The sequence below is a fragment of the Polyodon spathula genome, chromosome 23 (genome assembly GCF_017654505.1).
Source record: "Polyodon spathula isolate WHYD16114869_AA chromosome 23, ASM1765450v1, whole genome shotgun sequence".
Taxonomy (NCBI): domain Eukaryota; kingdom Metazoa; phylum Chordata; class Actinopteri; order Acipenseriformes; family Polyodontidae; genus Polyodon; species Polyodon spathula.
The window spans coordinates 26,902,535-26,930,489 of record NC_054556.1 but is presented as its reverse complement, the minus strand read 5'-3'; the positions used below and the strand labels follow the sequence as shown (position 1 = coordinate 26,930,489).

Here is a 27,955-nt window from a genome sequence, read left to right as displayed (position 1 = left end):
ATTTCAGTATCTCCCATATGATATTTATAATGTACATTTTTATTTCCTGCGTGCAGTACCTTACACTTTTCTCTATTAAATGTCATTTGCCATGTGTCTGCCCAGTTCTGAATCTTGTCTAGATCATTTTGAATGACCTTTGCTGCTACAACAGTGTTTGCCACTCCTCCTACTATTGTGTCGTCTGCAAATTTAACAGGTTTGCTTACTATACCAGAATCTAAATCATTAATGTAGATTAGGAATAGCAGAGGACCTAGTACTGATTCATGTGGTACACCGCTGGTTACCACACTCCATTCTGAGGTTTCTCCTCTAATCAATACTTTCTGTTTTCTACATGTTAACCACTCCCTAATCCGGTTAGAGTGATGAGCTGCAGTGTGGATGGTACTGGGTTTGAGGAGCTCAGAGGTTAGAGTGCTGGGCTGCAGTGTGGATGGTACTGGGTTTGAGGAGCTCAGAGGTTAGAGTGCTGGGCTGCAGTGTGGAAGGCAGGGTGTTTGAGTATCTCAGAGGTTAGAGTGCTGGGCTGCAGTGTGGAAGGCAGGGTGTTTGAGTATCTCAGAGGTTAGAGTGCTGGGCTGCAGTGTGGAAGGCAGTGTGTTTGAGTATCTATCTATCTGTCTATCTATCTATCTATCTATCCATCTATCAGTTTTTACATTCAGCCTGTGTTTCTGACTGCCTATAACACAAGAACCTCTCAGCTGCCCAGTCAATTTTCTAGGTTTTCTGGACAATTTTCTTAATTGGATTTTTCTATAAAAAAAATAATAAAAAAGCAAGTAAGTGTTTCAGTAGAGTGGAGTACCTCATTAGAGAAAAACCCCAAAAAAACCTCCCCTGGCCAAGGGATTGGCAGATCTGCCGGCGCTGTGTTCAAGAGGACCGCCGTTGCCAGGGCAACCAGCAGCAGTCGTGATTGGTTTTTGGAGCAGCGAGAGGAATTACTGCGGAGGATTTGATGCTCTGCACACATCTGAGGTCATCTAATATTGCTGGCTTCCCGGGGAGCGTGGGGAACAACATAGAGAAATACAGTCAGAAATAGGGTTTCCTGTTCACTGCATTGTAATAGTGGACACAAAAATAAACAGCACCCCCTCTACCAGCATGGTAAATCATCGAGCCAGTCACTGCCTCTGTGTGCTGACAACCACAAAGAGAAAGGGAATGGAATGAGGTTTCAGCAAGGATTCATGAGACCACCACCCACTCAAGCACATAGATTCAGGGACGACTCCCATTGCAAAGCAGTTTCACCCATTCCAGGTTTTACAGTGAACTTGATTAGCCACAGTGTAGAGGTAACGAGCGCGCAGTATGCAGGAATGAACACCTGATGGGATGGAAGTATAGCTATTGTTGAAACAAGCCATACTTCTCAATGCATTGTGCACTGGCATGTTTTTCTCGTGTGACCCACATTCCTGATACTAAGGGGACTGGGCTCTGCTATTTCCAGCAGCACTGCAGCATAGAGCAAGACGGTGTGGTAGCCATGGTTACAGAAAACAAAGGCCATGCTTTCTGGGGTCAAAGGGCACTGTATTAAAATGAAGGGATCAATAGCTGTCCCTGGAAGGCAGCATGAGGGTCCAGAACACATTGACCAGAATCCCAGAGATAAGAAGACAGTTCATGACTTCCAGCACCAGGCTTCAGTAATACCTCTAAAAAGCCTGCTGTTTTCATTCAGTCAAGTGCTACAAATCATCAAAATGTGTAGCGTGTAGAGAATTCCGTCATTACCACAAGCTCCCCTGTGTCCCTGTTCTGCTAGCAGGTTATCTGTGAACACCGTATGCAATGTTCTCTGGAATAATGGAAAGCCGGGCTGATTTGAAAGAAATACAGTTCTATTTTTAGAATTAGATCTAGGTTGAAATAAAAACCGGGACTGGATTACTGAGGGGAAAGACATGGGTCCAGATTCTCAAAGCTATTCACACCATATTGTCATTGTTACCTATTTATTTCTGAATTTTAAAAAGGGGAGTAAGGAATAATTAAAGACTGCTTCTGCAAGCCCTTAAATTAGACGTCTTGAGTTGTCAGTTTTTGGTAACATTTCAAAACCCAGTAATTCAGTGGAAAGTTTTCATCCCTTTAAAGAAAGCTTGTTTGATCGCCACACAGACGTGGCTGTTTTCTGGAGACGCACCTTTGTACTCTAAGGTTTTTTGTTGCCTGTTATTTAGAAGCACTGCGTTTTTAAAACGCAGGATTTCAAGGAAATAGAGCAGATTGTGTTACAGGGCTGGCAGGATTAATCCACACAGCGCTTGGGGAGTTTTTGACTAAATGCCTTCTGATCCAGTGAAGCGATCAGGACGCTGGCCTGAGAGGATTGTATTGGTAAAACAGATTACAGTGTTTGACAAAATTTGAAATGCATTTCTAATAATAAAACCAGCTGGAGACTGAAGCAGTCTCTTACACTGTGTGGCAGAGGCGCGACATGCTGCACCTATGCAAAAAGTCAAATCAATTAGTTCTTTAGCATCAATACAGCACAACTATAAAACAGTAAGAGGCTGAACTGGTAAAGCACAGAAGAGAACTGACAATTCACCTCTCAATGTGTCGAGACCCATTCACGCAGAAGTACTTACCAAGAGCACGTTTGTGAAACCAAAAACAAAGTTACTTTGTTGCAATAGGAACTTTTTGTGTGTTTATGGCTTCAATTAATGCAAGTTTGTGGGGCTTTTGAAGTTGCTTTGAACCTAAGCTGTAGACAAGCAGCTGGCAACACATTAGATTAAAATGGCAGTCTTAATTCTGCTTTTAACAGCCATCCTTTTTCGATGGGGGATTTGACGAAATGCATCTCTTTGTAAAGGAGTTTAAAAAAAAAAACAACAGGCTCTTCTGCTGCAGAGCATGAAACATCCAAAATAACAAACAAACAAACAAGACAGGACTCACTGTATCTCTCATGTACAGTGGAGAGGAAGGACAGGGCTCACTGTATCTCTCATGTACAGTGGAGAGGAAGGACAGGGCTCACTGTATCTCTCATGTACAGTGGAGAGGAAGGACAGGGCTCACTGTATCTCTCGTGCAGTGGAGAGGAAGGACAGGGCTCACTGTATCTCTCGTGCAGTGGAGAGGAAGGACAGGGCTCACTGTATCTCTCATGTACAGTGGAGAGGAAGGACAGGACTCACTGTATCTCTCACGTACAGTGAAGAGGAAGGACAGGGCTCACTGTATCTCTAATGTGCAGTGGAGAGGAAGGACAGAGCTTTGCGTGAAGTGAAAGGGAATGCAGGGCTTGTCTTGTGTTGCATTGATATGAAGAGGGTGCAGGGTGCAGTGTGTAGATGAGCAGGTATGTCAGATCAGTGTTTATCAGAGAACGCATTCCAGGCCCTGATGCTGCTGCTGCTGCCAAAAGTGCATTTCTGGACGTGGAGGCGTGTTTTGGATGTTTAAAAATATTTATTTTGTCCGTTCCTTTCTTAAATTATTTTTCTGTTCTTTCACTGTGTTCTTATTTTGGCCTTTCCTTCTTTCTTTTTTTTTACTTTCTGTTTTCCAAGCATTAAGCCCCAGCCCTGCCCCATCCCATGGGTCAGCCCTTGGCACTTTTAACCTTCCAAGAAATCTAATGGAACAGCACTGTCCTCTATTTTTAATGCTTTAATATGAAAAACGTTTTCGCAGCAGTCTCTGAGTGCTGGGATTATCAATTGAGTATCTCACTTGTAGCTCGCTGGATCCGGTGGCTGTTTGGAAATGCCAGTGGGAAATGAGTTTTCCTCAATGTGCAGCTTGTCGTCGTTTGTTGTCGGAATGTCTTGCTCAGGATGCAGTGTTTTCTCCAGGGATCTGATTAGTGAGTTTGTTTATGAGGTTAGCTAGTCTGTGGAAGGTGAAACTATTAATTAAAAAAGAAAAACAAAGCACCGAAACATCAGAACAAAAGAAACTGCACTGCCAGAAAAATAATAAAGAAACTCTGCACCCAGCCCCTGAGAGAGCGGGACTGACAAGAGAAGAGTGGAGGCTGAACACTGCAGACGCTTGCTATGCACCTGCGATGCATGGGAGATGAGAAAAAGAAAGAAAGAAAGATGGGAAATGATTAAAAATGAGAGCAGGCATTAAATAGAGAATAATGTGGAGGTCTAGTGCTGTGTGTGAGGACACAGCTATCGATCCATCAGGAGGAGCAGCCCAGCCTGCTTGTGAGCCCCTGGCAGTGTGGGGAGGGGTGGAGATCAGAGACTGGGCTTCAGAGAGTAGGATTGATCGGGGATGCCCCTCACAGATCTTCCCAGAATAAAACCGTGGATAAACACAGGGAAGGAGAAACCCTTTGTTTTGTGTCTCATGGTGAAAGCGTTTAGCTCTCTTTTATCTGCCTGATTAGGGTTGCGGCTGTAGCTGTTTGAATCTGTCAGCTTCAATAGGACTCGGGCACAGAAACCGAAATAGATCCATCAAGGCCCACTCCCATTGCTTCTACCTCTGTGAGAACCTGTGGCTGTAGCAAGACAGCTCAATTCACCTAGCAGTGAAGGAGCTGTAAAGTCACTTGGCTACTTTTCCCATCTGATGTGGCTCTGCACTTCTGTTACCTCCTGTTCCCTGGCCTTTTCCACCCCATTACTGCGCCACTTATGCCTCATCATTGCGAAATCATGACGTGTTTATTTATTGATGCGTTCAGTTTGTATTGCTGTGCTTGTGAGCTCATGTCAGGGCAGTACAGCGATGCACTATGGGCAGTCTCTGATCTCTCTGTTCCCTGCTCCCGGGCACTGCAGGAGTCAGGATATGTGCACTGAGGAGGAAACGAGTGTGATGGCAGCCCTGTGTGGCACCTTTGCCTAAAGAGACATTGTAATGGGTTTTTGTACCTTTTCCATTTTATTCTCTTAAGGGAGGGTGAAGCCAACAGAGTTAACAGCCCCTCATGCGACTTTCTGGAATCCAAGACACGCTCGGGCAAGCCTAATAATTCAGCACCAGAGCTGAAAACTGCTTGGAAACCATTGCAAACAAAAAAACAAAGCCATGCAAGTTGCACGTATGTCATTATTTTAAAATGAAATACCATTTGATCTACTGTACTGAACACTGCTTCGTTTGAGCATCTCATTCTAACAATAGCACCTCCAACGCTAGCAGTGGTGTGAAGGGTAGTGTCACACAGAACCTCTTCATTGACTTCTCTGTACTGTACTGATTTGCTGTACTGGAGTCATTTATTTCTTATAATTCAATTCCCACTTAGTAGTCACCAGCTGTTCAGGATTTAAGGATTTCTTCCCTTTCCAGACAACCTATAAATGGTTCACTGTGTTTCTTACAGTTACTATATTCAAGGAATAAGAGCGTCATCATCCCTGAGACCCAATGCTTCAATAGATTAAAAGCAGCGATTGATGATGCAATAGCTGCAGTTTGACTTGGCTGCTCTAGCAGAGGTCTGGTTAGGCAGGAGATCCTGCTTATCTGCCTCCAGGGCAATGCCACTGTGGCTTCCTTTGCACATCATCATTCGTAGCTCTAACCACCCCGCCAGTCATCAGATACACAGCAGTGATGTTTGCACGTTCAGATCCACGGCAGCACGACAGGGTACCCCAGAACCTCAAGCAGTCTGGGTTCCCTGAATGCCTGTAGTGCTGTCCGCTATTCAAGGATTAGAAGTGAAAGGAAATGAAAGACTTGTTGAGCTGATTTCAGAAAGGCTACTTCCATGTCTCCCACTTCCATTGTTCCATAGCAGCAATGTTAAATGCACTAACAGTGGCAGTTTGGAGTGGATGTGCGTACGCTGCCCGGGTTGACCGATTGGGTTGACCGATCCTAATAAAGTGGCCAGACAGTGTACCTGCTGGGACCGCAACTCACTAACCTCTTGGTCCTGCATAGCCCTCACCCAGCCCATCTGCAGGAGGAGTTAATCTGGGTGTGGTCTCTGTGAATCTGCCGGACTTCACAAGGTCACAGCTGTAAATGACCCTCTGAGTCTCTTGAAGGATTTTCAGAAAGCCATCTTCTCCGCTCACTGGAGAGAGAGGGATCAACATGCCCAAGCTGGAAAGAGAACGGAAGGCAAAAAAACTAAAACAAAAACAAGCACTGCTGTTTTCAAATTGGTTTGGTTTGGGTTGGATCAGCATGATATATTTTTAACAGAGACAACGGCTGTGTTTTGATAATTACCATAAAACAGACCTCAAGCTCCCATGGTGCTTTGCTTCTCAAAACCTCTCCACCAATCAGTGCCATCCATGTCCTCGTAGAGACACGCCCATCTCTCACACCTCACTGCCCCGGACTGCGCTTGCCTTGGCAGAGGATGCAAGCATCGGCCACAGCACCAGAAAGAGCTCTGTAATTCATGACATGACCAGAGCTCCGCCGGCTAGGGCTATTTTTAAACCCTGAGCATCTTTCATGTGCAGTGTTTTGTCTGTGCCGTGCTTTAAAACCACGCAGCTGCACTCTTCCACTTCCACTCGCTCTCTCTTTGTTTTGCACTGAAGTGATGGAAAATAGGGCCTCGTTAGTTGGAGCTCCTTCTTGAAGCAACAGCTGTAATTGCAGTAGGTTCAGTGAAATGGAAAGATACATTCATATATTAACCTAGATCTTAACTATAGTGTATTAACTATTCTTTTACCAACAATAAGTCAACCCCCCAACCCCCCAACCTATACACTGTGTGTATTCTGTTGTAAATGCACTGTGTATATTCTAAGATTCAGTTGTAAATGCACTGTGTATATTCTAAGATTCAGTTGTAAATGCACTGTGTATATTCTAGGATTCAGTTGTAAATGCACTGTGTATATTCTGTTGTAAATGCACTGTGTATATTCTAAGATTCAGTTGTAAATGCACTGTGTATATGCTAAGATTCAGTTGTAAATGCACTGTGTATATGCTAAGATTCAGTTGTAAATGCACTGTGTATATTCTAAGATTCAGTTGTAAATGCACTGTGTATATTCTAGGATTCAGTTGTAAATGCACTGTGTGTATTCTAAGATTCAGTTGTAAATGCACTGTGTATATGCTAAGATTCAGTTGTAAATGCACTGTGTATATTCTAAGATTCAGTTGTAAATGCACTGTGTATATTCTAAGATTCAGTTGTAAATGCACTGTGTATATGCTAAGATTCTTAGACGCTCTTACGGCGTGTTTTTGAAGACGTGCACTACCAGAATTCTAATAGGGGTCCTGGCTTGCGTTAGACTCCAAGGACAAAGCCTCTCAGACTTACTGGGGCAGATTCGAACCTGCATCCGAGAGGCAAGCCCCAGGAGGAGGCAGGGGTGATGTGTGCTGCTGCAAAGAGATCCAGCAAGAATCTCCTGATAATAAGAATCATAAATTAAAAATGAGACGGGTATTTTGGCTGTGGAATGTTAAGGAGAAAAAGGGAATACATTTACAAATTAATAAGACTGTTGAGAAGCCCCAGGGGGAGACAAGGCTTTGAAATGCAGCTTGACTGAGGGACTCTGACAGGAAAGAGCAGAGCTCTTCCAGCTACGCTTCTTTGTTAATTAAGATTTTTTAAAAAGCTAATTACTTAAGTCAACAAACAACTACTGCTACTACCGTTTATTGTGGTTCAGTTCTTTCTTTGAACATTTCGTTTACAGTCCTTTTACCAGTGTTTTTGTTTAATTAGTTAAGTGCTGGTTTCACAGCACCCCCTTCTGTTTAGGGGGTGTTCAGGAGAATTCACAGCAGGTGAAGGACCCCACACCGGCACTTAAACAGGACTGCTATGTCTCTGGAAACAGCAGCTGTGTTCTCTGTTGCATGTGCAGAGATTCTGAACAATGATATTTGCATTATCTGGATCTCACAGCCAGTCAGTGGATTTCATTTTGTGCATAAAATGTTTTACAGAATTACACGCTACAAAAACAACGGAGGGTTTCCAATATGAAATTGAAAATAATATTTAAATTCTAATGTAGTGGTAAAAGTTCTTTAAAAAGAAATAGCACGTTTGAAGTTAGTTTCTATGTGCTGGGTAGATTTAAATGCAGCATCTCTTTTCCAAGGATGTCCAGCCCCTGCGTGCTGGGGGGAGTAAATCCTGCACTGAATTGACAGCACATAAAACTTTGTTAAATGGGATTACACAAGAGCTTCTGTTTAGAGCAGCCCGTGAATCTTGCGCCAACTGCAGCAAAGACCACGCTCCAAATACAATACTGAAACTGATTTCATGAGATTGGGCCCCCAGTGTATTATTAACCCAAGCAGATAACGTTATTGGACTCCACGACTGCATTGTTAGCTTGCATTATGAAATTCACACAAGGAAAGTTAGATTGGACCAAAGCAACGCAGCGACCAAGTTCTTTAAAAATAAAAAAAAGAGTCAAACAGCAGTGTTGTAATTAGCAAACAAAAATGAATTTAACGAGCGAATACTTTCAGCTGCAGTGAAGTCTGAGTGCAGTTGATGATCACTGCTTAATTTAGAGAAAACGCAGGCTTGTTTGCGATGCAGTAAGCACACTTACCTCATTATCACCCTTTACATTAATAGCAATGTCATTTTATTCCACTTGTTGTCTGCTCCCTTGTCCTACAGTATGCCTTGGGGTACAACATCGTATCCTGGGCTTGGCGCTGAGTGATGCTCCAATGACCATTTTGCAGCAGAATTTGTTACACATTGTGTTGTTTGCAGCTGGAAATTGCAGCTCTTAGTTTCATTGTAAAGTATTCTGCAATTAGTACTGTTCACACAGACTATAATACATCTAATCTCTATCAAAATGACATGTCTGAAACCTCTCTCAATCTATTTTTGCTGTACTATGTTCTAAACATACATCACGGTTATGTGTTAAATATGCTTAAAGAATAAACTGTATCTTATATTTCAGGTGCTACTGTATATATAGAAACATTTTATCATACACATTTCAGATATATATATATATTTTTATAGTGTATTTTCAGCATTATATATGTGTGTGTGTGTGTGTGTGTGTGTGAATTAGTCTAGGAGTTCTGGCATGTGATTGGTTAAAACCTCATCCCAGGACCAAAAACAGATCTAACTACTGCCCCTGTGACTGCTTGCCGTCTATAGTTTTTATTACAAACCTTCTCTAATTACTTGACACACTGAACACCCTTCCTCTCTTCATACAACAACGCAACATGTGATGCGATTTTAATAACTCTATGCTGTGGACTTCAAAAAGATGACTTTTTGACTGATTCGTACGACCAATATGAACTGCAGACCTCGGCTCATAGTGGGAAACTAAAGGCCCCTCACGAAGAACTATAGTTACCTGCAGCTTCGGGCATCACAGTCCCCTGTTGGTAAATATAGTTCTTCCCTCGGGGGCCATAGTTTCCCTCTGTGAGCCTCCTCTCCAATATATATATATATATATATATATATATATATATATATATATATATATATATATATATATATATATATACTATGTGTGTGTGTTCAAAATAACCCTGTTGCTTTACATGTGTTTAGCTGTAGGGTTAGTTTCTTCTCTGTACATACCTCACAATTCAAATTTGCGTGTCTCAACTTTTTAAATCTGTTTCCAGGATTCTGCAGGGAAGTAAATCAGCAGGTTTGGCCGAGGTTGTCTCCTCGACTCATTCTCTCCGCTCCCTTCAAGTTGTTGTGATTTATTCTGAGAGCCAGAAAGGTGACAAATGCAATGCAGCAAATGACGGAAAACCTCGCTCTGAATTCCAGCCACCTGCAAAAATAATATATACCCATTTACAGAAGACACAAATGGTTACAGTTTGCGATGCAAAACTCACTGAAGCAGATTACAGCCATGCATGAAAAAAAGAAAAGAAAGTGCCTTTGGCGACTTCCTCTAAATACTAATTTTGTTCCATTTCCTTTCTGCAGAGTGTAATATGTTATAGCTTGCAGTAAGTGACAGCTGCCATCAATCATTCACTCCATTAATTCAGTGAACAGTTGGGTTTGGTAGAGTCTTCCCCAGCACAGGACTTTGTTAACTTGCTGCTTGGAGGGCTTGTGTGATCTCTGGAGAGGTTCTAGGAGCCCCCATGAAATGACGGACCAGTCAGCCTGGGATCATCCCTACAGGGGTTAACAAAAGGACTGTTTAAAGAGAAGCATCATTTCAGCAGGCTCAGTGCTCAGACCCCTGCTCTTTCTCATCCCCATTACTGACACCACACAGACCTGGGCTAGAATATACTGTTCAAAAATGTGCTGCATTGCTGTCAGCAACCACACAGTTTGGGGAAGCCATGAAAAAGGCAAGCAGAGTGCTTGGTTATATATTGAAACGTAGAGTGCTAATGAAAGGGAGATTATGATGAGGTGCTGTGCTGTGTTTGAACAGTGCTTGTTTGCTCTTCCCTGCTTGGTGCTGAACACTGTGTCGGTTTAATTGCTTTTCATTGGGTCCATTCCCGGTTAAAGGATAGCTATGCACTGTGACAGACTAGCAGACTGGATGGTTAGAAGTCCTAGTCTACACAAAGTTGTTTACCCATCTTTAAAAGGTTTTATCGGTTCGAAAACCTTTACAAGCATGGCCAAGTTCACATAAAAGGGCCGGCTATATAAACATGTGATATCTACAAAAGGTTTTGACCAACCAGGGTTACCGTGTTAAAGACTACGCAGGGAGCTGGATTCTGAATGGTTGTTTTCTCTCTTTGCAGCCCCAGTGCAGTTGGTGAGGATTCACTCCAAAGGTAGGTTCAGAGACCTTTTCTTTCATCTGCTAAATCTGAGTTTACTGTATACAGCAGGGAGAGTCAAGCTGAAAGGTTGCCTATTTGTGTGAGTGTGTGTGTTTCTCCCCCACAGGGTAACACTTAAAGAAAGAACTGCAAATTCAAAGGGCTTAAAATGGATAAGAATAGCATCCACAGCACTGCGGTTTTCAGTCCCACTTTGGTTTCAGGACTTGCATCAGAAGATGCGATGAAATGTGCTGATAATGATGTACTCACAACAAAGCCAAGGTTTCTTGCAATGCCTTAATTACATGCTTTATAAGACTGGGCTGCTGTTTATTGTTAATGACATCCGTAACATCTCTATAGATGCATCTTTACAGTAACTCTTAAGCGTGGCTGTATTTTCTAGCTCTAGCAATGGTATTTTAATTTGGGAGGCTGGCCAGTTCACTGTGATGTGTGTCTCCTTCAGGACACTGGGAGAGAATGGCAGTGTAACAGTTATGAGAAGGGGGTGGGGGGGGGATCTGATAGAATTAGAGACAGGGGAGCAGAGTCAGGCCTGACTGTGGCAGAATTATCCTTCACACTGCTATAAGGGACTGGCGCAGACCCAGGTAATAAACAGAGGAAACCACTTGACATCACGGACACTTGTAGGGGGTGTTACTGCCATCATACCTTTGCACACTGTTGGCAGAACTGTCTTTACTGAGCTACTCAAACCCACTGATATAATACATTCTGGACGGGTAGATTAGATGAGACCATGCTACACAGCCCCTGCACTGAGCTACTCAAACCCCCTGAGCTGTACCTATATAATACATTCTGGACATGTAGAGCAGAGGAGACACTTACACATGATTACAATGTTATTATGTATTTTTGTATGATATATATAGGTACACAATTGTATTCAAAAAGGGTTAGGTTTAGGGTTAGGGTTAGTGTAAGGGTTAGGGGTAGAGTTATGGATCGGGTAAGGGTTATATGTAAAGTGATAGAGACCTTTGCATCGCTCGTTGGTAATTGTGGTCCTGGGTGGCTGGCTAATGGTGCCGCGGAGGCTTCACTTCATTGAAGATTGCAGGTAGCCCCACGGTGTCAGAGTGAATAAATCAGAAAGCCACTGCAGCCAGTAAATGAAGTGTAAAAGAGCCCTGATCAGCACATATGGCCAAATGCAAGAGAATGAATTTACAACCGTCATGCTCTGTGCTCCAGCCAGCCACAAATGAAGTACCAGGCTCCGCTGTAGAACAAGAGGAAGGGAAAGGGCAGAGGTTCGCTTCAAACCTGCTTTCCAGCAGAGAGACGGTCGAAAGGGCAGAGGTTCGCTTCAAACCTGCTTTCCAGCAGAGAGACGGTCGAAAGGGCAGAGGTTCGCTTCAAACCTGCTTTCCAGCAGAGAGACGGTCGAAAGGGCAGAGGTTCGCTTCAAACCTGCTTTCCAGCAGAGAGACGGTTGCAAGGGCAGAGGTTCGCTTCAAACCTGCTTTCCAGCAGAGAGACGGTCGAAAGGGCAGAGGTTCGCTTCAAACCTGCTTTCCAGCAGAGAGACGGTCGAAAGGGCAGAGGTTCGCTTCAAACCTGCTTTCCAGCAGAGAGACGGTCGAAAGGGCAGAGGTTCGCTTCAAACCTGCTTTCCAGCAGAGAGACGGTCGAAAGGGCAGAGGTTCGCTTCAAACCTGCTTTCCAGCAGAGAGACGGTCGAAAGGGCAGAGGTTCGCTTCCAAACCTGCTTTCCAGCAGAGAGACGGTCGAAAGGGCAGAGGTTCGCTTCAAACCTGCTTTCCAGCAGAGAGACGGTCGAAAGGGCAGAGGTTCGCTTCAAACCTGCTTTCCAGCAGAGAGACGGTCGAAAGGGCAGAGGTTCGCTTCAAACCTGCTTTCCAGCAGAGAGACGGTCGAAAGGGCAGAGGTTCGCTTCAAACCTGCTTTCCAGCAGAGAGACGGTCGAAAGGGCAGAGGTTCGATTCAAACCTGCTTTCCAGCAGAGAGACGGTCGAAAGGGCAGAGGTTCGATTCAAACCTGCTTTCCAGCAGAGAGACGGTCGAAAGGGCAGAGGTTCGATTCAAACCTTCCAGCAGAGAGACGGTCGAAAGGGCAGAGGTTCGCTCAAACCTGCTTTCCAGCAGAGAGACGGTCGAAAGGGCAGAGGTTCGCTTCAAACCTGCTTTCCAGCAGAGAGACGGTCGAAAGGGCAGAGGTTCGCTTCAAACCTGCTTTCCAGCAGAGAGACGGTCGAAAGGGCAGAGATTCGATTCAAACCTGCTTTCCAGCAGAGAGACGGTTGAAAGGGCAGTTTTGTCACTCAAAGCACACTCACAGTGTATGTTCCCCAGTGCCCCCCCTTTCTTTTAATTGTTTTGTGATTGCTTTTAAATTATTATTCCCTTGCCTGTCTATCTGATTGATCAATCGATCGATTGTCATGCTGCTGCTGTTGGGATGTCCCTGTGAACGAGGGGGTTGCATTTCATAGACTAATCCTGAATAAATAAAAAATATATACATAATAAAATGGCTCAAATCTACTGTACAAAACCTAATTGATATACAAGCCCTGAAGTGGGACAAATTGTAGCTGTTTTTCAGAGAGTTATTACCGTGGTCTGAAACGGCAGTTTTTCATGTTTATGAATCAAGCCTCCTTCCTACTTCAAAAGGCTCTTTCAATGCAGATCAGTCAGAGGGACCTCATCGAAGTGGAAGAAAGAGCTATGATCTTTTGATCTTGAAATTTACCTGAAAGAGACGTTTGGAAAATCACACAGGCTGGGGGTGTTATCATTTATCCTTTGAGGTTCAGTACACTGACCTGCCAGCTACAGTATTGCTCAGGGTAATCCAACCTCCCAGGACTGGACACCCCTGAGGGAGTCCTCCTAGTAAACACATCGAAACGTACATTCAGAAATCAATCTGTTCTTTACTTTAGATGCTGAAGCAAGCACCCCAGCAGGAGCTTTGAGAGTTCGCTTTCTCCCAAGGGGGTTGAAGGTGAGAGGAGGTTTAACACCCTGGCTTTGGATTAGATTCATACAAAATAAAATGAAAGCATGTGCCTGTTACTGATACAGGATTTAGTATCTGTGGCAGGCTGGCGAGTGGATAGAGGCCCAGAGACAGTCTGCAGTTCAAAAAAATCATTATTTTATTATAAATACACAAAAATAAAAGTGCACAAGGGCAAAATTAAGGGATTTAAACACAAAAAAAACAGTACAAAAAACAAACTTACAAAAATAAAGGTTTCCAGGCTGGGCAATGCCTTCACTGGATGTAGAAATCACACAACCCACAACCCACAACCCACAACCCACAACCTGCTTCCTAATGAGAAGCAGAGGCCTCCTTTTATGTCAGGTGGCTGGGCGCTGATTGATCATTAATTAAGTTAATCATTTAATCAACTAATCAACCCCAGCCACCTGAACATAATAAACCCAGGCAGGTAGGGGAAATTAACCCCATCCCTGCCAATTTAAAAAGGGCAGAGCTTTGCTCTGCCACAGTATCATTTAGTATCAGCCTCTGTCTCCCATGGCTGTGCTCTTGCATGTTCAGAAAGGGACGTTCACAGGATATTCTGTTTAAACCTGTGTTTAGCAGCTGCTATCGGATAATGACTTTCCTCGTCTCCAGCGCCACATCTGCTTAGCGACGCAGCGTAACTTGGAGCAGTGCGATTCGACCGCTCATTCTGTCTTTGGATTAGAATGACTGCAAGATAGATTCCAAAATGATATTCAATCATGACTGCCGCATGTGAAAAAGAAATTCGATTCTGGATATCACAATGCTTGTTGTGCTGTATAAACTAATATACTCTGCTCTGCCTTTTATCAATATGCATTCAGGTATATACAAGATTGAGAGATGAATCACAAAGTCTATTAAACTGAGAAGCTAGCCAGCTGCTGCTCCCTGACTAGCAGGATTTATTCCTAGTTGAAGCTGACACCTGCTGCCAGCAGGGTGACTGGCTGGTTCAAGTGATGCTGGGAGGGGGTGGCGTTGAAGTGGTGGCTTGGATTGAGAGAAGGGGTTTCTCCCCAAGACAGAAGGGCTCTACACCTCTCCTTCCTCCCAGCCCCCTCTTTTTCTCTCCTTTCCTTTTTTATCTCTCTTTCACTCTTTTCCTTAATTCAATCTCATTCTATAGCCCTAACCCTTTCCCCACTCTTTAAGTTCACCAATAGCTCCTGGGTGTCAGCTGTTGCTGAAATAATACTATGGTATACTACTTGCATTCCCCAAATCCTGCAATAATCACATGTTATTTAGCCAAGGGCAAGGGTTTATCATTTTTCTATTATAAGATTGCATTAAACTCCAGAAAGGCTAGATTTATGATGATGCTTTTTGATTAACCAAAATATCAAAATTGAGTGTTTGACGTGATTGGTAAGAACGACAGTTCTAACCCTTACACTAACACTTACCCTAACCCTAAACCCTTACCCTAAACCCTTACCCTAACCCTAACACTAACAATAACACCCACACTAACACTTACCCTAACCCTAAACCCTTACCCTAAACCCTTACCCTAACCCTAACACTAACAATAACACCCACACTAACACTTACCCTAACCCTAACCCTTACCCTAACCCTATGGCACATAGGGAAGGAGACGTTATTATCTAAATATGGTTTTCATCACGTTAAGTAATGCCCAGTAACACCCAATAATACCCCAGCACAAACACCATCATCTCCATTCAGGGCTGATCCTGGTTAGGAATGCTGTGGTCCCTGTGTTATATCTGAACTCATCTGAACTTTTACTGCAGTGTGACAAGGGAGATGCACTGTTCTTTCAGAAACACAATAAAAATCAATAATAATAATAATAATAATAAGTGCATGCACTAAGGCTGTAATTCCATCAAGGGGTTCTGTTGCTATGATAACAACAAATGCGCTAACATGCTGGAATGCAGCATTCTCTACATTGAGTTTTTGGCTTTTTTCCTCCCTATGCAATACACATTAACAAAACCACAGCCAGATTTAAACGCATTCTTTGAACAATCATTTCAAGTGGTCTAATGGTGTCCTTGCTTGAGGAAGCATTGTATATCGTGGTATGCTTGCTTGAGGCAGCATTGTATATCATGATATACTTGCTTGAGGAAGCATTTTATATCATGATATCCTTGCTTGAGGAAGCATTGTATATCGTGGTATCCTTGCTTGAGGCAGCATTGTATATCGTGATATCCTCGCTTGCGGAAGCATTGTATATCGTGATATCCTTGTTGAGGAAGCATTGTATATCATGATATCCTTGTTGAGGAAGCATTGTATATCATGATATCCTTGTTGAGGAGCATTGTATATCGTGGTATCCTTGTTGAGGTAGCATTGTATTTTGAACCATCTGAAAACATGTCCACCAGACAGAAAATGGAGAACTGAACCTTCAGTTATATCAGCCGGTAACGATGTGTTATCTTATTGGAGGTGCGCAGTGTCAGATCCACTCAGAGATAACGAGATTGCTATACAGGGGTCAGGATAATAACCAAGGCTTTGCAAGAAATGTTCTTTCACATCTTCTTTAAAATGGCCTTTTATTTCCCTTTGGAATAAAAGAGCCCTCTGAATTCCCAGCTTGCCTTGACATTTCCTCATCTTTAAATGACTCTGGTTTTTCAGCCAGCGTGACAGTTTGTCGGGATCAAACCTGGAATTGGGCCCTGGCGTTTCACAAAACTGAGCGTTTCATTTTTTATTCATGATTTTGTTAAATGATATTTCTCGGCACAGCGGAGAATTGAAATGTATGGCTCAAGCTCAAAGCTAAATGTAATTACAGCAGCAATCAATTCATTGTTTAATGTAATAAAATAATGCATGAACGAATAAATGAATACAAATCAAATAAACAGTGTTTGCACCGTGCATTAAAGTACCTGACTGTGATACATTGTTTCAAAATGAATGCATTAATCTGGGACCAAAGCATATACAATAATGTTGAGCAAATATCCATATAACAAGGACTGTGAATCAAGTTGCATTCAGCGCATTGTTTCTTATGAGCTGTATGATCAAACTGAATATGAGACTCTCTTTCCACTCCAGCCCTGAACACTTATTATATTAAACATGAGAAGTGACCCCTACCCACATCACGGCATTAATCTCCAGATTACAGTATTAATATTACATATCGACTGATCCCTACGTCAGGCCGCAGTGGCGCTGCTCTCATTGGGCAGGGCAGTAATCTAGAGGGCACACTGACAGGGTAACCCCCCCACCCCCTAACTGGACCGGGCTCCTGGGCTGTCTTTCCAGCTGCAGTGTCATCAAAGCCATTTTCGCCAGGGCAACACCTGGTCACTGCCAGAATAGCCCTGCTTGAGGGATTAAAATGGAACCTAAAATACCAGTCCATGGGGCTCTGCATCATGCTAAACATCGTTAGACAAAGATGAGCAGACTGATGATTACAGAAGAGGAGAAAAGGAGAGGAGGATGGATAGATAGAAAGAGCTACTAGAGAGAGAGAGAGCTATAGATAGCTACATATAGGGATAGATAGATCGAAAGATAAAGGGGAGTGGATGGGCAGATGCAGACAGAGATAGGAAAGAAGGAAAGTAATGGATAATCTCTCTTCACCACCCAGCTCTTGGGGGGAGGGTCCTTAATGAAGGTGTTTAACTCCATCCTGGGGGGTGTGATGCACTGTACTAAACGTGACGCGCCACGATACACTCTTATTGTTCCCAGCAGGTGGATTATCTCACCCTAAACCACGCTAACTCACCCAGCCTCAGTGGCTCCTTGAGCCCTGATCATTGTGTTACTGTTGACTGACTCCCCGTTTCAATTCCCCGTCGTTATTAACTTCCCCATGCTCAAGTGATGAGCTTTTTAGTGCTGCTGTGAACAATCTGGGTAATGGACTGTTAAACCATAAGTGCTGGCGCTGGGGAGGACGCAGCCAGCACATGATCATATTGTGCAAAACTTCAAATAACCCAATGGGCTCATTTAAAAGCTCCAATATACAGCAGAGTGTAGAGGCTTCATGATCACTGCTATATACAGCACAGTGTAGAGGCTTCATGATCACTGCTATATACAGCACAGTGTAGAGGCTTCATGATCACTGCTATATACAGCACAGTGTAGAGGCTTCATGATCACTGCTATATACAGCACAGTGTAGAGGCTTCATGATCACTGCTATATACAGTACAGTGTAGAGGCTTCATGATCACTGCTATATACAGTACAGTGTAGAGGCTTCATGATCACTGCTATATACAGCACAGTGTAGAGGCTTCATGATCACTGCTATATACAGCACAGTGTAGAGGCTTCATGATCACTGCTATATACAGCACAGTGTAGAGGCTTCATGATCACTGCTATATACAGTACAGTGTAGAGGCTTCATGATCACTGCTATATACAGCACAGTGTAGAGGCTTCATGATCACTGCTATATACAGCACAGTGTAGAGGCTTCATGATCACTGCTATATACAGCAGAGTGTAGAGGCTTCATGATCACTGCTATATACAGCACAGTGTAGAGGCTTCATGATCACTGCTATATACAGTACAGTGTAGAGGCTTCATGATCACTACTATATACAGTACAGTGTAGAGGCTTCATGATCACTGCTATATACAGCAGAGTGTAGAGGCTTCATCCTAGTTCTGTATCGCTGCTATATACAGTAAAGTGTAGAGGCTTCATGCTAGTTCTGTATCGCTGCTATATACAGTAAAGTGTAGAGGCTTCATGCTAGTTCTCTATCACTACTATATAAAGGGCACTGTGTAGGACAGTAAAGTGTGCCTTCATCAGTGCAACAGCCCAAATTCTTGTTTGTCTTCAAACTTTTGCATTAGATTTCAAGACTGTTTGAAGTTATAGATGCATGCCCTGCTAAAGCATACCCTGACTATTCTGAATAAGGGAAAGTGTGTACCCAGGTTAAGTTCCAATACACACTTCTCAACAAGCGCCAGGAAGCTGGACATGCAAGAGTGGATTTCCCGTGTCGCTGGTGGCCAGGTCTACCCCTACATTAAGAAAAATAATAAATGACTCCAGGCTTGCTTTGTATCTTGCTTTGCACATTTCATAACTGAGCATCTGAGACACAGTTTACATAGTGCAGCCAGCTCAGAGTGCAGCACAAAAGACACAGTTACAGTTATGCATTTACATGCAGCCGTGTGAGTCGAAGCATGACCACAGTAGAGCAAACAGTGCACAATTCACTGTATACAGGCAGCATCATGCAGCTTCTAAAACTAAACTCCTGCACCCAGCTGCCGTGCAATCACTGGTATCGTTGTGCACTAAAGCACATGTCTGTTTCATACCAGGGAATTCAGTGCATTTAAAATAAAAATCAATCAAAATGCATTTCAATAACACAGTTCAAAATAAGATGCTATTCTTCATAGTACACCACTTTATTAAACTGGAAAAATATTTCTAATACAGAAAACGGTTCTGAAAGCTATTTATTATTTTTGTATTTGACGCAATGCCACTCAAGCAATTCAAAGATTAAACTTTCTTTTCCTCCTTTTTGCATAACAGTAAAATATAATGTTCTACTGCAATTACTAAACTGTTCACAGTGTTATGCATTTCCATTTGATCTGTTATCTTGAATTAAAAACACTTACTAATGTTTTTTTTTTATTTTTGCAAAAATAAGTATCCTGAATTACTGCAATGCGTTGTAACTTGTTTTAAACAGAAGATTTAAACTATAACATTTTAAACCATTGTTTCAATATAAAAACATCTCATGAAAACATTCTTACACAGTAACCTTGTGCTCTTCTAATAATGTATAAAACAGTTTTGAAAAATGATTTTAAGAGACACACATACCTCAGAAGCCAGATCATAGTGCATCACAAAAAAGGACCCCAAACTGAGGGCTCCTGAAATGATATATACATCCAAAAGACTTTACAGTTATAAATAAACATAATAAACTAACTCCAGCACCACGATGCATTTGAAATAAAGAGAAATAAAGGGTTAACACTACGTGCTGTGCAGTATTTTCATTCCAATTAGGATGTACTTGCAAACGCTCACAGGCTACAATAGGGCTCATAATACTGTATCATTATAGGAGCTGCATGCATATTAAAATTATAAAAGGTGCTATCAAACTGCTTTGGAGGAGGAGTAGAAAATTAATACAGAACCCCATCCTTTATTAAACTAATACTGCTTTCAGACTATTAATACAGAACCCCATCCTTTATTAAACTAATACTGCTTTCAGACTATTAATACAGAACCCCATCCTTTATTGAACTAATACTGCTTTCAGACTATTAATACAGAACCCCATCCTTTATTGAACTAATACTGCTTTCAGACTATTAATACAGAACCCCATCCTTTATTGAACTAATACTGCTTTCAGACTATTAATACAGAACCCCATCCTTTATTGAACTAATACTGCTTTCAGACTATTAATACAGAACCCCATCCTTTATTGAATTAATACTGCTTTCAGACTATTAATACAGAACCCCATCCTTTATTGAATTAATACTGCTTTCAGATTATTAATACAGAAACCCATCCTTTATTGAACTAATACTGCTTTCAGACTATTAATACAGAACCCCATCCTTTATTGAACTAATACTGCTTTCAGACTATTAATACAGAACCCCATCCTTTATTGAACTAATACTGCTTTCAGACTATTAATACAGAACCCCATCCTTAATTGAATTAATACTGCTTTCAGACTATTAATACAGAACCCCATCCTTTATTGAATTAATACTGCTTTCAGACTATTAATACAGAACCCCATCCTTTATTGAATTAATACTGCTTTCAGACTATTAATACAGAACCCCATCCTTTATTAAATTAATACTGCTTTCAGACTATTAATACAGAACCCCATCCTTTATTGAATTAATACTGCTTTCAGACTATTAATACAGAACCCCATCCTTTATTGAACTAATACTGCTTTCAGACTATTAATACAGAACCCCATCCTTTATTGAACTAATACTGCTTTCAGACTATTAATACAGAACCCCATCCTTTATTGAACTAATACTGCTTTCAGACTATTAATACAGAACCCCATCCTTTATTGAACTAATACTGCTTTCAGACTATTAATACAGAACCCCATCCTTTATTGAATTAATACTGCTTTCAGACTATTAATACAGAACCCCATCCTTTATTGAATTAATACTGCTTTCAGACTATTAATACAGAACCCCATCCTTTATTGAACTAATACTGCTTTCAGACTATTAATACAAAACCCCATCCTTTATTGAATTAATACTGCTTTCATACTATTAATACAGAACCCCATCCTTTATTAAACTAATACTGCTTTCAGACTATTAATACAGAACCCCATCCTTTATTGAATTAATACTGCTTTCAGACTATTAATACAGAACCCCATCCTTTATTGAACTAATACTGCTTTCAGACTATTAATACAGAACCCCATCCTTTATTGAATTAATACTGCTTTCAGACTATTAATACAGAACCCCATCCTTTATTGAATTAATACTGCTTTCAGACTATTAATACAGAACCCCATCCTTTATTGAATTAATACTGCTTTCAGACTATTAATACAGAACCCCATCCTTTATTGAATTAATACTGCTTTCAGACTATTAATACAGAACCCCATCCTTTATTGAATTAATACTGCTTTCAGACTATTAATACAGAACCCCATCCTTTATTGAATTAATACTGCTTTCAGACTATTAATACAGAACCCCATCCTTTATTGAATTAATACTGCTTTCAGACTATTAATACAGAACCCCATCCTTTATTGAATTAATACTGCTTTCAGACTATTAATACAGAACCCCATCCTTTATTGAATTAATACTGCTTTCAGACTATTAATACAGAACCCCATCCTTTATTGAACTAATACTGCTTTCAGACTATTAATACAGAAACCCATCCTTTATTGAATTAATACTGCTTTCAGACTATTAATACAGAACCCCATCCTTTATTGAATTAATACTGCTTTCAGACTATTAATACAGAAACCCATCCTTTATTGAACTAATACTGCTTTCAGACTATTAATACAGAACCCCATCCTTTATTGAATTAATACTGCTTTCAGACTATTAATACAGAACCCCATCCTTTATTGAATTAATACTGCTTTCAGACTATTAATACAGAAACCCATCCTTTATTGAATTAATACTGCTTTCAGACTATTAATACAGAACCCCATCCTTTATTGAATTAATACTGCTTTCAGACAGAACCCCATCCTTTATTAATTAATACTGCTTTCAGACTATTAATACAGAACCCCATCCTTTATTGAATTAATACTGCTTTCAGACTATTAATACAGAACCCCATCCTTTATTGAATTAATACTGCTTTCAGACTATTAATACAGAACCCCATCCTTTATTGAATTAATACTGCTTTCAGACTATTAATACAGAACCCCATCCTTTATTGAACTAATACTGCTTTCAGACTATTAATACAGAACCCCATCCTTTATTGAATTAATACTGCTTTCAGACTATTAATACAGAACCCCATCCTTTATTGAATTAATACTGCTTTCAGACTATTAATACAAAACCCCATCCTTTATTGAATTAATACTGCTTTCAGACTATTAATACAGAACCCCATATTGAATAATACTGCTTTCAGACTATTAATACCCCCATCCTTTATTGAATTAATACTGCTTTCAGACTATTAATACAGAACCCCATCCTTTATTGAATTAATACTGCTTTCAGACTATTAATACAGAACCCCATCCTTTATTGAATTAATACTGCTTTCAGACTATTAATACAGAACCCCATCCTTTATTGAATTAATACTGCTTTCAGACTATTAATACAGAACCCCATCCTTTATTGAATTAATACTGCTTTCAGACTATTAATACAGAACCCCATCCTTTATTGAATTAATACTGCTTTCAGACTATTAATACAGAACCCCATCCTTTATTGAACTAATACTGCTTTCAGACTATTAATACAGAACCCCATCCTTTATTGAATTAATACTGCTTTCAGACTATTAATACAGAACCCCATCCTTTATTGAACTAATACTGCTTTCAGACTATTAATACAGAACCCCATCCTTTATTGAATTAATACTGCTTTCATACTATTAATACAGAACCCCATCCTTTATTGAATTAATACTGCTTTCAGACTATTAATACAGAACCCCATCCTTTATTGAATTAATACTGCTTTCAGACTATTAATACAGAACCCCATCCTTTATTGAATTAATACTGCTTTCAGACTATTAATACAGAACCCCATCCTTTATTGAATTAATACTGCTTTCAGACTATTAATACAGAACCCCATCCTTTATTGAATTAATACTGCTTTCAGACTATTAATACAGAACCCCATCCTTTATTGAATTAATACTAATACTGCTTTCAGACTATTAATACAGAACCCCATCCTTTATTGAATTAATACTGCTTTCAGACTATTAATACAGAACCCCATCCTTTATTGAATTAATACTGCTTTCAGACTATTAATACAGAACCCCATCCTTTATTGAATTAATACTGCTTTCAGACTATTAATACAGAACCCCATCCTTTATTGAACTAATACTGCTTTCAGACTATTAATACAGAACCCCATCCTTTATTGAATTAATACTGCTTTCAGACTATTAATACAGAACCCCATATTGAATAATACTGCTTTCAGACTATTAATACAGAACCCCATCCTTTATTGAACTAATACTGCTTTCAGACTATTAATACAGAACCCCATCCTTTATTGAATTAATACTGCTTTCAGACTATTAATACAGAACCCCATCCTTTATTGAATTAATACTGCTTTCAGACTATTAATACAGAACCCCATCCTTTATTGAATTAATACTGCTTTCAGACTATTAATACAGAACCCCATCCTTTATTGAATTAATACTGCTTTCAGACTATTAATACACCCCATCCTTTATTGAATTAATACTGCTTTCAGACTATTAACACAGAACCCCATCCTTTATTGAATTAATACTGCTTTTATAGTTATTCTTATTTATCTTTTTATTTAATGGCATCGTATGGAGATCAATAATCATTACAAGCACAGCTTGTAGAGTCAGTAAAGAAGCACCAGCATTAGCTTCCTGTTTTATGGTGGCATTCGATAAAATTCCATGACATGGTTTGCCTGCCCATGTTTGGAGCCTTGTAAAGGGCGGCTTCCAGGTATTCTAGAGTTAAGCAGGGCAAACTGTGTGTCAGCACATGTATAGAGGCATTACCTCTAAGCTGTGACAGTCTGGCTAGATGGCTGGGTTTTATGATGCGTTTCCCCTCACAATCTGTAGCAATAGGCACACTGATTCAGTACTGTACTTCAGTAATGTAGTGAACACTGGTCTCCTCAAGGGGGCAGTGCTCAGAGAGGCGTAGATGCTCTGTCTTCACTTCCAGTCTTACTGTGTGTTGACGCTCATCTCCTTTGGGACCTGTTGCTGTGAGACTGTTGCCTTCTTTAATTCCTTCATTCTGCTTCACATAAAGACAATGGTTCTTTAAATGGAATCCTTGAATAGTCATCCATTTACTGAAATGCGCGCTAATTAATATGCCTTTTATTTTTGTCTTTCAAAACGTTGATTCCATTGTGTCCTGAAATTGGTTATTTAGCACAGCATGATCTGGTTAGATGGCAGGACGCTTATTATAATGAGAGAGGCTTTGGAGATAAAGATGTCTTGTTTAAGAAAGGAACAGCAGTTTCTTAATGCCTTTCAGTGTTCATATTTATATTTTTATATTTTAAGATCACCAAATGCATGTTTTCTACAAGCTTCACTCCAATCAGAATGGTGGAATGCTTTCCGTTGGGTGGAGTATTGCTTAGTTTTCAGCCAATGGGGAAGCGTTGCTGGGCAGAATTTACTTTCCTCTCCCCTTTCCCCTGCCCAAAATGAAGAAGAAAACAACACATTTTATTTGTGTCTCACTCAAGGTGACAGTGATATGCTAATTCATGCTTTGGTTGTGTCACCCGAGATTGATTAGTGCAATTCATCACTTACAGCTCTCCCACCAGCACTGGACTGCAGCGCACACCAAACAAATCACGATCTGGTTTCAGTGGCTAATGTTTCCTACCAGCCCACTTGTTGCAAGGCTGCTGGAGCACGCTGGAGAACACAATAGGGATTCGTAGGAAGGATTTTATCTCAGTAAAGTAAAAAAAATAAATCCACATTGTCTTAAAGTCCCGGTGAATTAAGATGGGCTGGAGGGCTGTTTAAAATCCCAGCTTCAGTGGGTTGTGAGGAGCAGACTAAAGCAGGTTACAGCAGGTCAGTAAGGTGAATTGGAGCAATGCCTTCCTCAAACTATGAGTGGACAATGCTTCCCATGATGCCAGGTTTAGAGGTCCTGTTTCACCGGACCTTGAACACGACTGAAAGTCAGTGCAGCAAGGCACTGCCCGGGTCAATGTGATGGCCAGTCCTTGTGCCAGAGACTATTTACACTGACCAGTGTTGGAACGGCTGCAATCTGCAGATGGAAACGAATTTGGAAGACCCTAAGCATCTTCTTGAGTGCTAGTCAACCTAGAGGAGGTCTCCTGTGGTCCCCAGCACCTGAGCGATTCCAGCACCGTCTCTGTGTGAAGAAGAGTCTCCTTCCCTCTTTCCTCAGTCCGTCTCCACTTCACTTCCAGCCTTGTCCTCTGGTTCTGGTCTCTGTAACATATAGGATGGGGTTAACATGATCAGCTCCTTCTGAAATGTAACAGAGCTTCAATGAAGCCACCCCTGACCCTTCCTTATTCACAGCTGAATAGATCCTTCATTCTCCTGCTTGTGCCTTTCTCTGCAGTAGCAGTGCTGGTCCTAGCATCCTGCATTGCTGAGTGAAAGAGTCTGCAGGGATCAGCTTGTCAGCTCATCAGCAGCAATAATTACATTTCAACTGCTTATTCGAACACTGAAGTGCTGGATCTCGAAGCACTTTAAAGGTGCATTGGATGTCAAACACAGCAGTGATAACACGATCAGCAACACCCCACTTACTATACACTTGTTGATTTAGTGCGTTGTGTTTAGGGTTCACTGTAGTGGTGTGCTTATAGTCTTCTCTGTGAAGTGGAAGTGGAGATTGTTATGCGTAGAGATACTGAATGCTGTCTGAATGCCCCCTTGATGTGTGGTTAGTAGTTGCCTTTGATTGAAAGCTCTGTCCGCTTGTCTGACTGTCCGACTGTCACCCCACAAGCGGAATCGTCTCTTCTACCCTCCTGTAGCTGTTTTGGGTTGTATTTGGGTATAATCAGATAAGCTTTTGATTATGAAGACCTCCTGTATGTGGTTTTAAAGAACAGCAAGGGTAAGCAGGTAGGATCGATGCGAGATACAAGGACAGAAAATGGCAGTTGCGTCTCGTCTGCTGAACTCCGCTCCTCAGAGTATGCTGTTCTCACGGTGCACAGGGTGCATCCCTTGGTTTAATTGGTCACCTCACACTGATCAGGAGAGGGTCAGGCTTTAATGTAAGGATCCATTAAAGAGCAACCGGGTTGTAAACAGATTCTTAAAGGTCTTGGCGACAGTTGTCAAGGGATCCCGGTTTACTATATAAAATAAATGACTTGCAGTGCAGTGGGAAGCTTTTATGATGTGTTATAAAAATGTGTATTGTTTCTTATAACGCATTCGTTAAGCATTTCATTGCATTGTATTGTTATGCTGCCTCAGATGATCCCACCACCTCGTGTGCTTTAAAGTTGAGTTTGTTTGCAAGTTTTATTATTCTGCTGGCTCTAGACCCGGCACTGCAGGTTGTGCACTGAAGGTGTCCAAAATGGGCTCTTCCACTCCTGGTCTTTGTTCCAGCCCTGTTCTAAATTGTTTAACAAATTAAACCTTCATCCACACCTTTAATGTAGTTGATGATCTCATTTCACCTGTTAAACCTGGAGTGGATTGGCCCTCCAGGACTGGATTGGACACCCCTGCTATTAAATATTAGCTCTATTGAATTTGTCGCAGTAACATTTGGTGAATACAACCCTTCTGGTTTACCGGTAGGTGTCTGGCTAGAGTTATTGATGTAGTGTATGCAACCATCACGTCTGATCAGTGGTGTTCTGCTGCATGTCTGAATGCTCCATCGCATCAACGCACATTAGTCGTGTTGTCACACTGATTGCGGTCTTCATGCTACCTGATACAGATCTGTTGCAGACAAGCTTGGATTGTTATTGACGTGTGTTGGGTCTGTCTGTGCTGTACTGTGTGTGTGTGTGTGGGTCTCTGTTTGCAGTCCTCATGGATCACAATGACTGTACAAGATGCATTCTCTATCGATCTACAAGTAGGGTAATTGGAAACCAAAGAAACCATGCAAGTGTGAATACAAATGAGTTGGTGAAATATAAGCTAAAGGTCTCCACACAGTGGACACGATGTGAAAGAAATCACACGTATGAGAGAGTATAAAGAATACTTACTAGCTCTTCAGAATGCTTATTTCAGTAAAGGTAAACGAATCGTACACAACAGCGATAGCCAGTACCCTGGAAATGGACTGCCAGTTGTTGTCCCTCATTGCCATGTGTTTATAATTTTTGTGTGCTTTACTGTACAGCTCCGGGTATTTTGATGCTGCAAGAATGATCTTTTCTTCCACGATTGTTTACTGAAGAAGGCGCGCAAGGGAAGCTGTTCCTCATTGGTCAGTTTGCCAGCTGCCGCATGACAAAATAAATGCTAATCCTATTTTTTTCCTCATCGCTTCTGTGTCGCCCATCGCGGAGCGTACAAATAAAAGAAATCTGTTTTTGTCTTGGTTCTGTGTGACGTGTGCATCACATCCGGTGTGTAGAGGCCAAGACTAAGAATGAGAAAAGAACAGAAAACACTATATTTATACTCGGTATGTAGGGGGGTGTTCCACTCTCACTGAAAAGCAGAAAAGACTATGGGCTAGTCACATTGATATTGCGTGTTGCACCAGGGCACCTTCGAACTGGGCTGTCCAGCTGTCCTTCATCACTGTACTGAATCTCCACAAGTCATCCCCTTTCTCAACAGGAGCCACTGTCCCTGAATGTCAATCTCTCTAGCTGCATTTCTAAACCTAATTAAGATGCAATAATTAATACACTTTACTGCTCAGT

At 41.4% G+C, this 27,955-nt stretch overlaps 1 protein-coding gene across 4 annotated transcripts in view; it reads left to right on the top strand.

The window, feature by feature from the left end:
- Positions 1-27,955, top strand: part of LOC121298245 (solute carrier family 12 member 5-like) — a 111,688-nt gene that overhangs the window by 20,210 nt on the left and 63,523 nt on the right. For all 4 annotated transcript variants that reach the window (XM_041225254.1, XM_041225250.1, XM_041225252.1 and 1 more), the window contains exon 2: positions 10,696-10,728. In XM_041225254.1, coding sequence (XP_041081188.1) covers positions 10,696-10,728 — 33 coding nt within the window. The remainder of the gene's footprint in view (positions 1-10,695; positions 10,729-27,955) is intronic.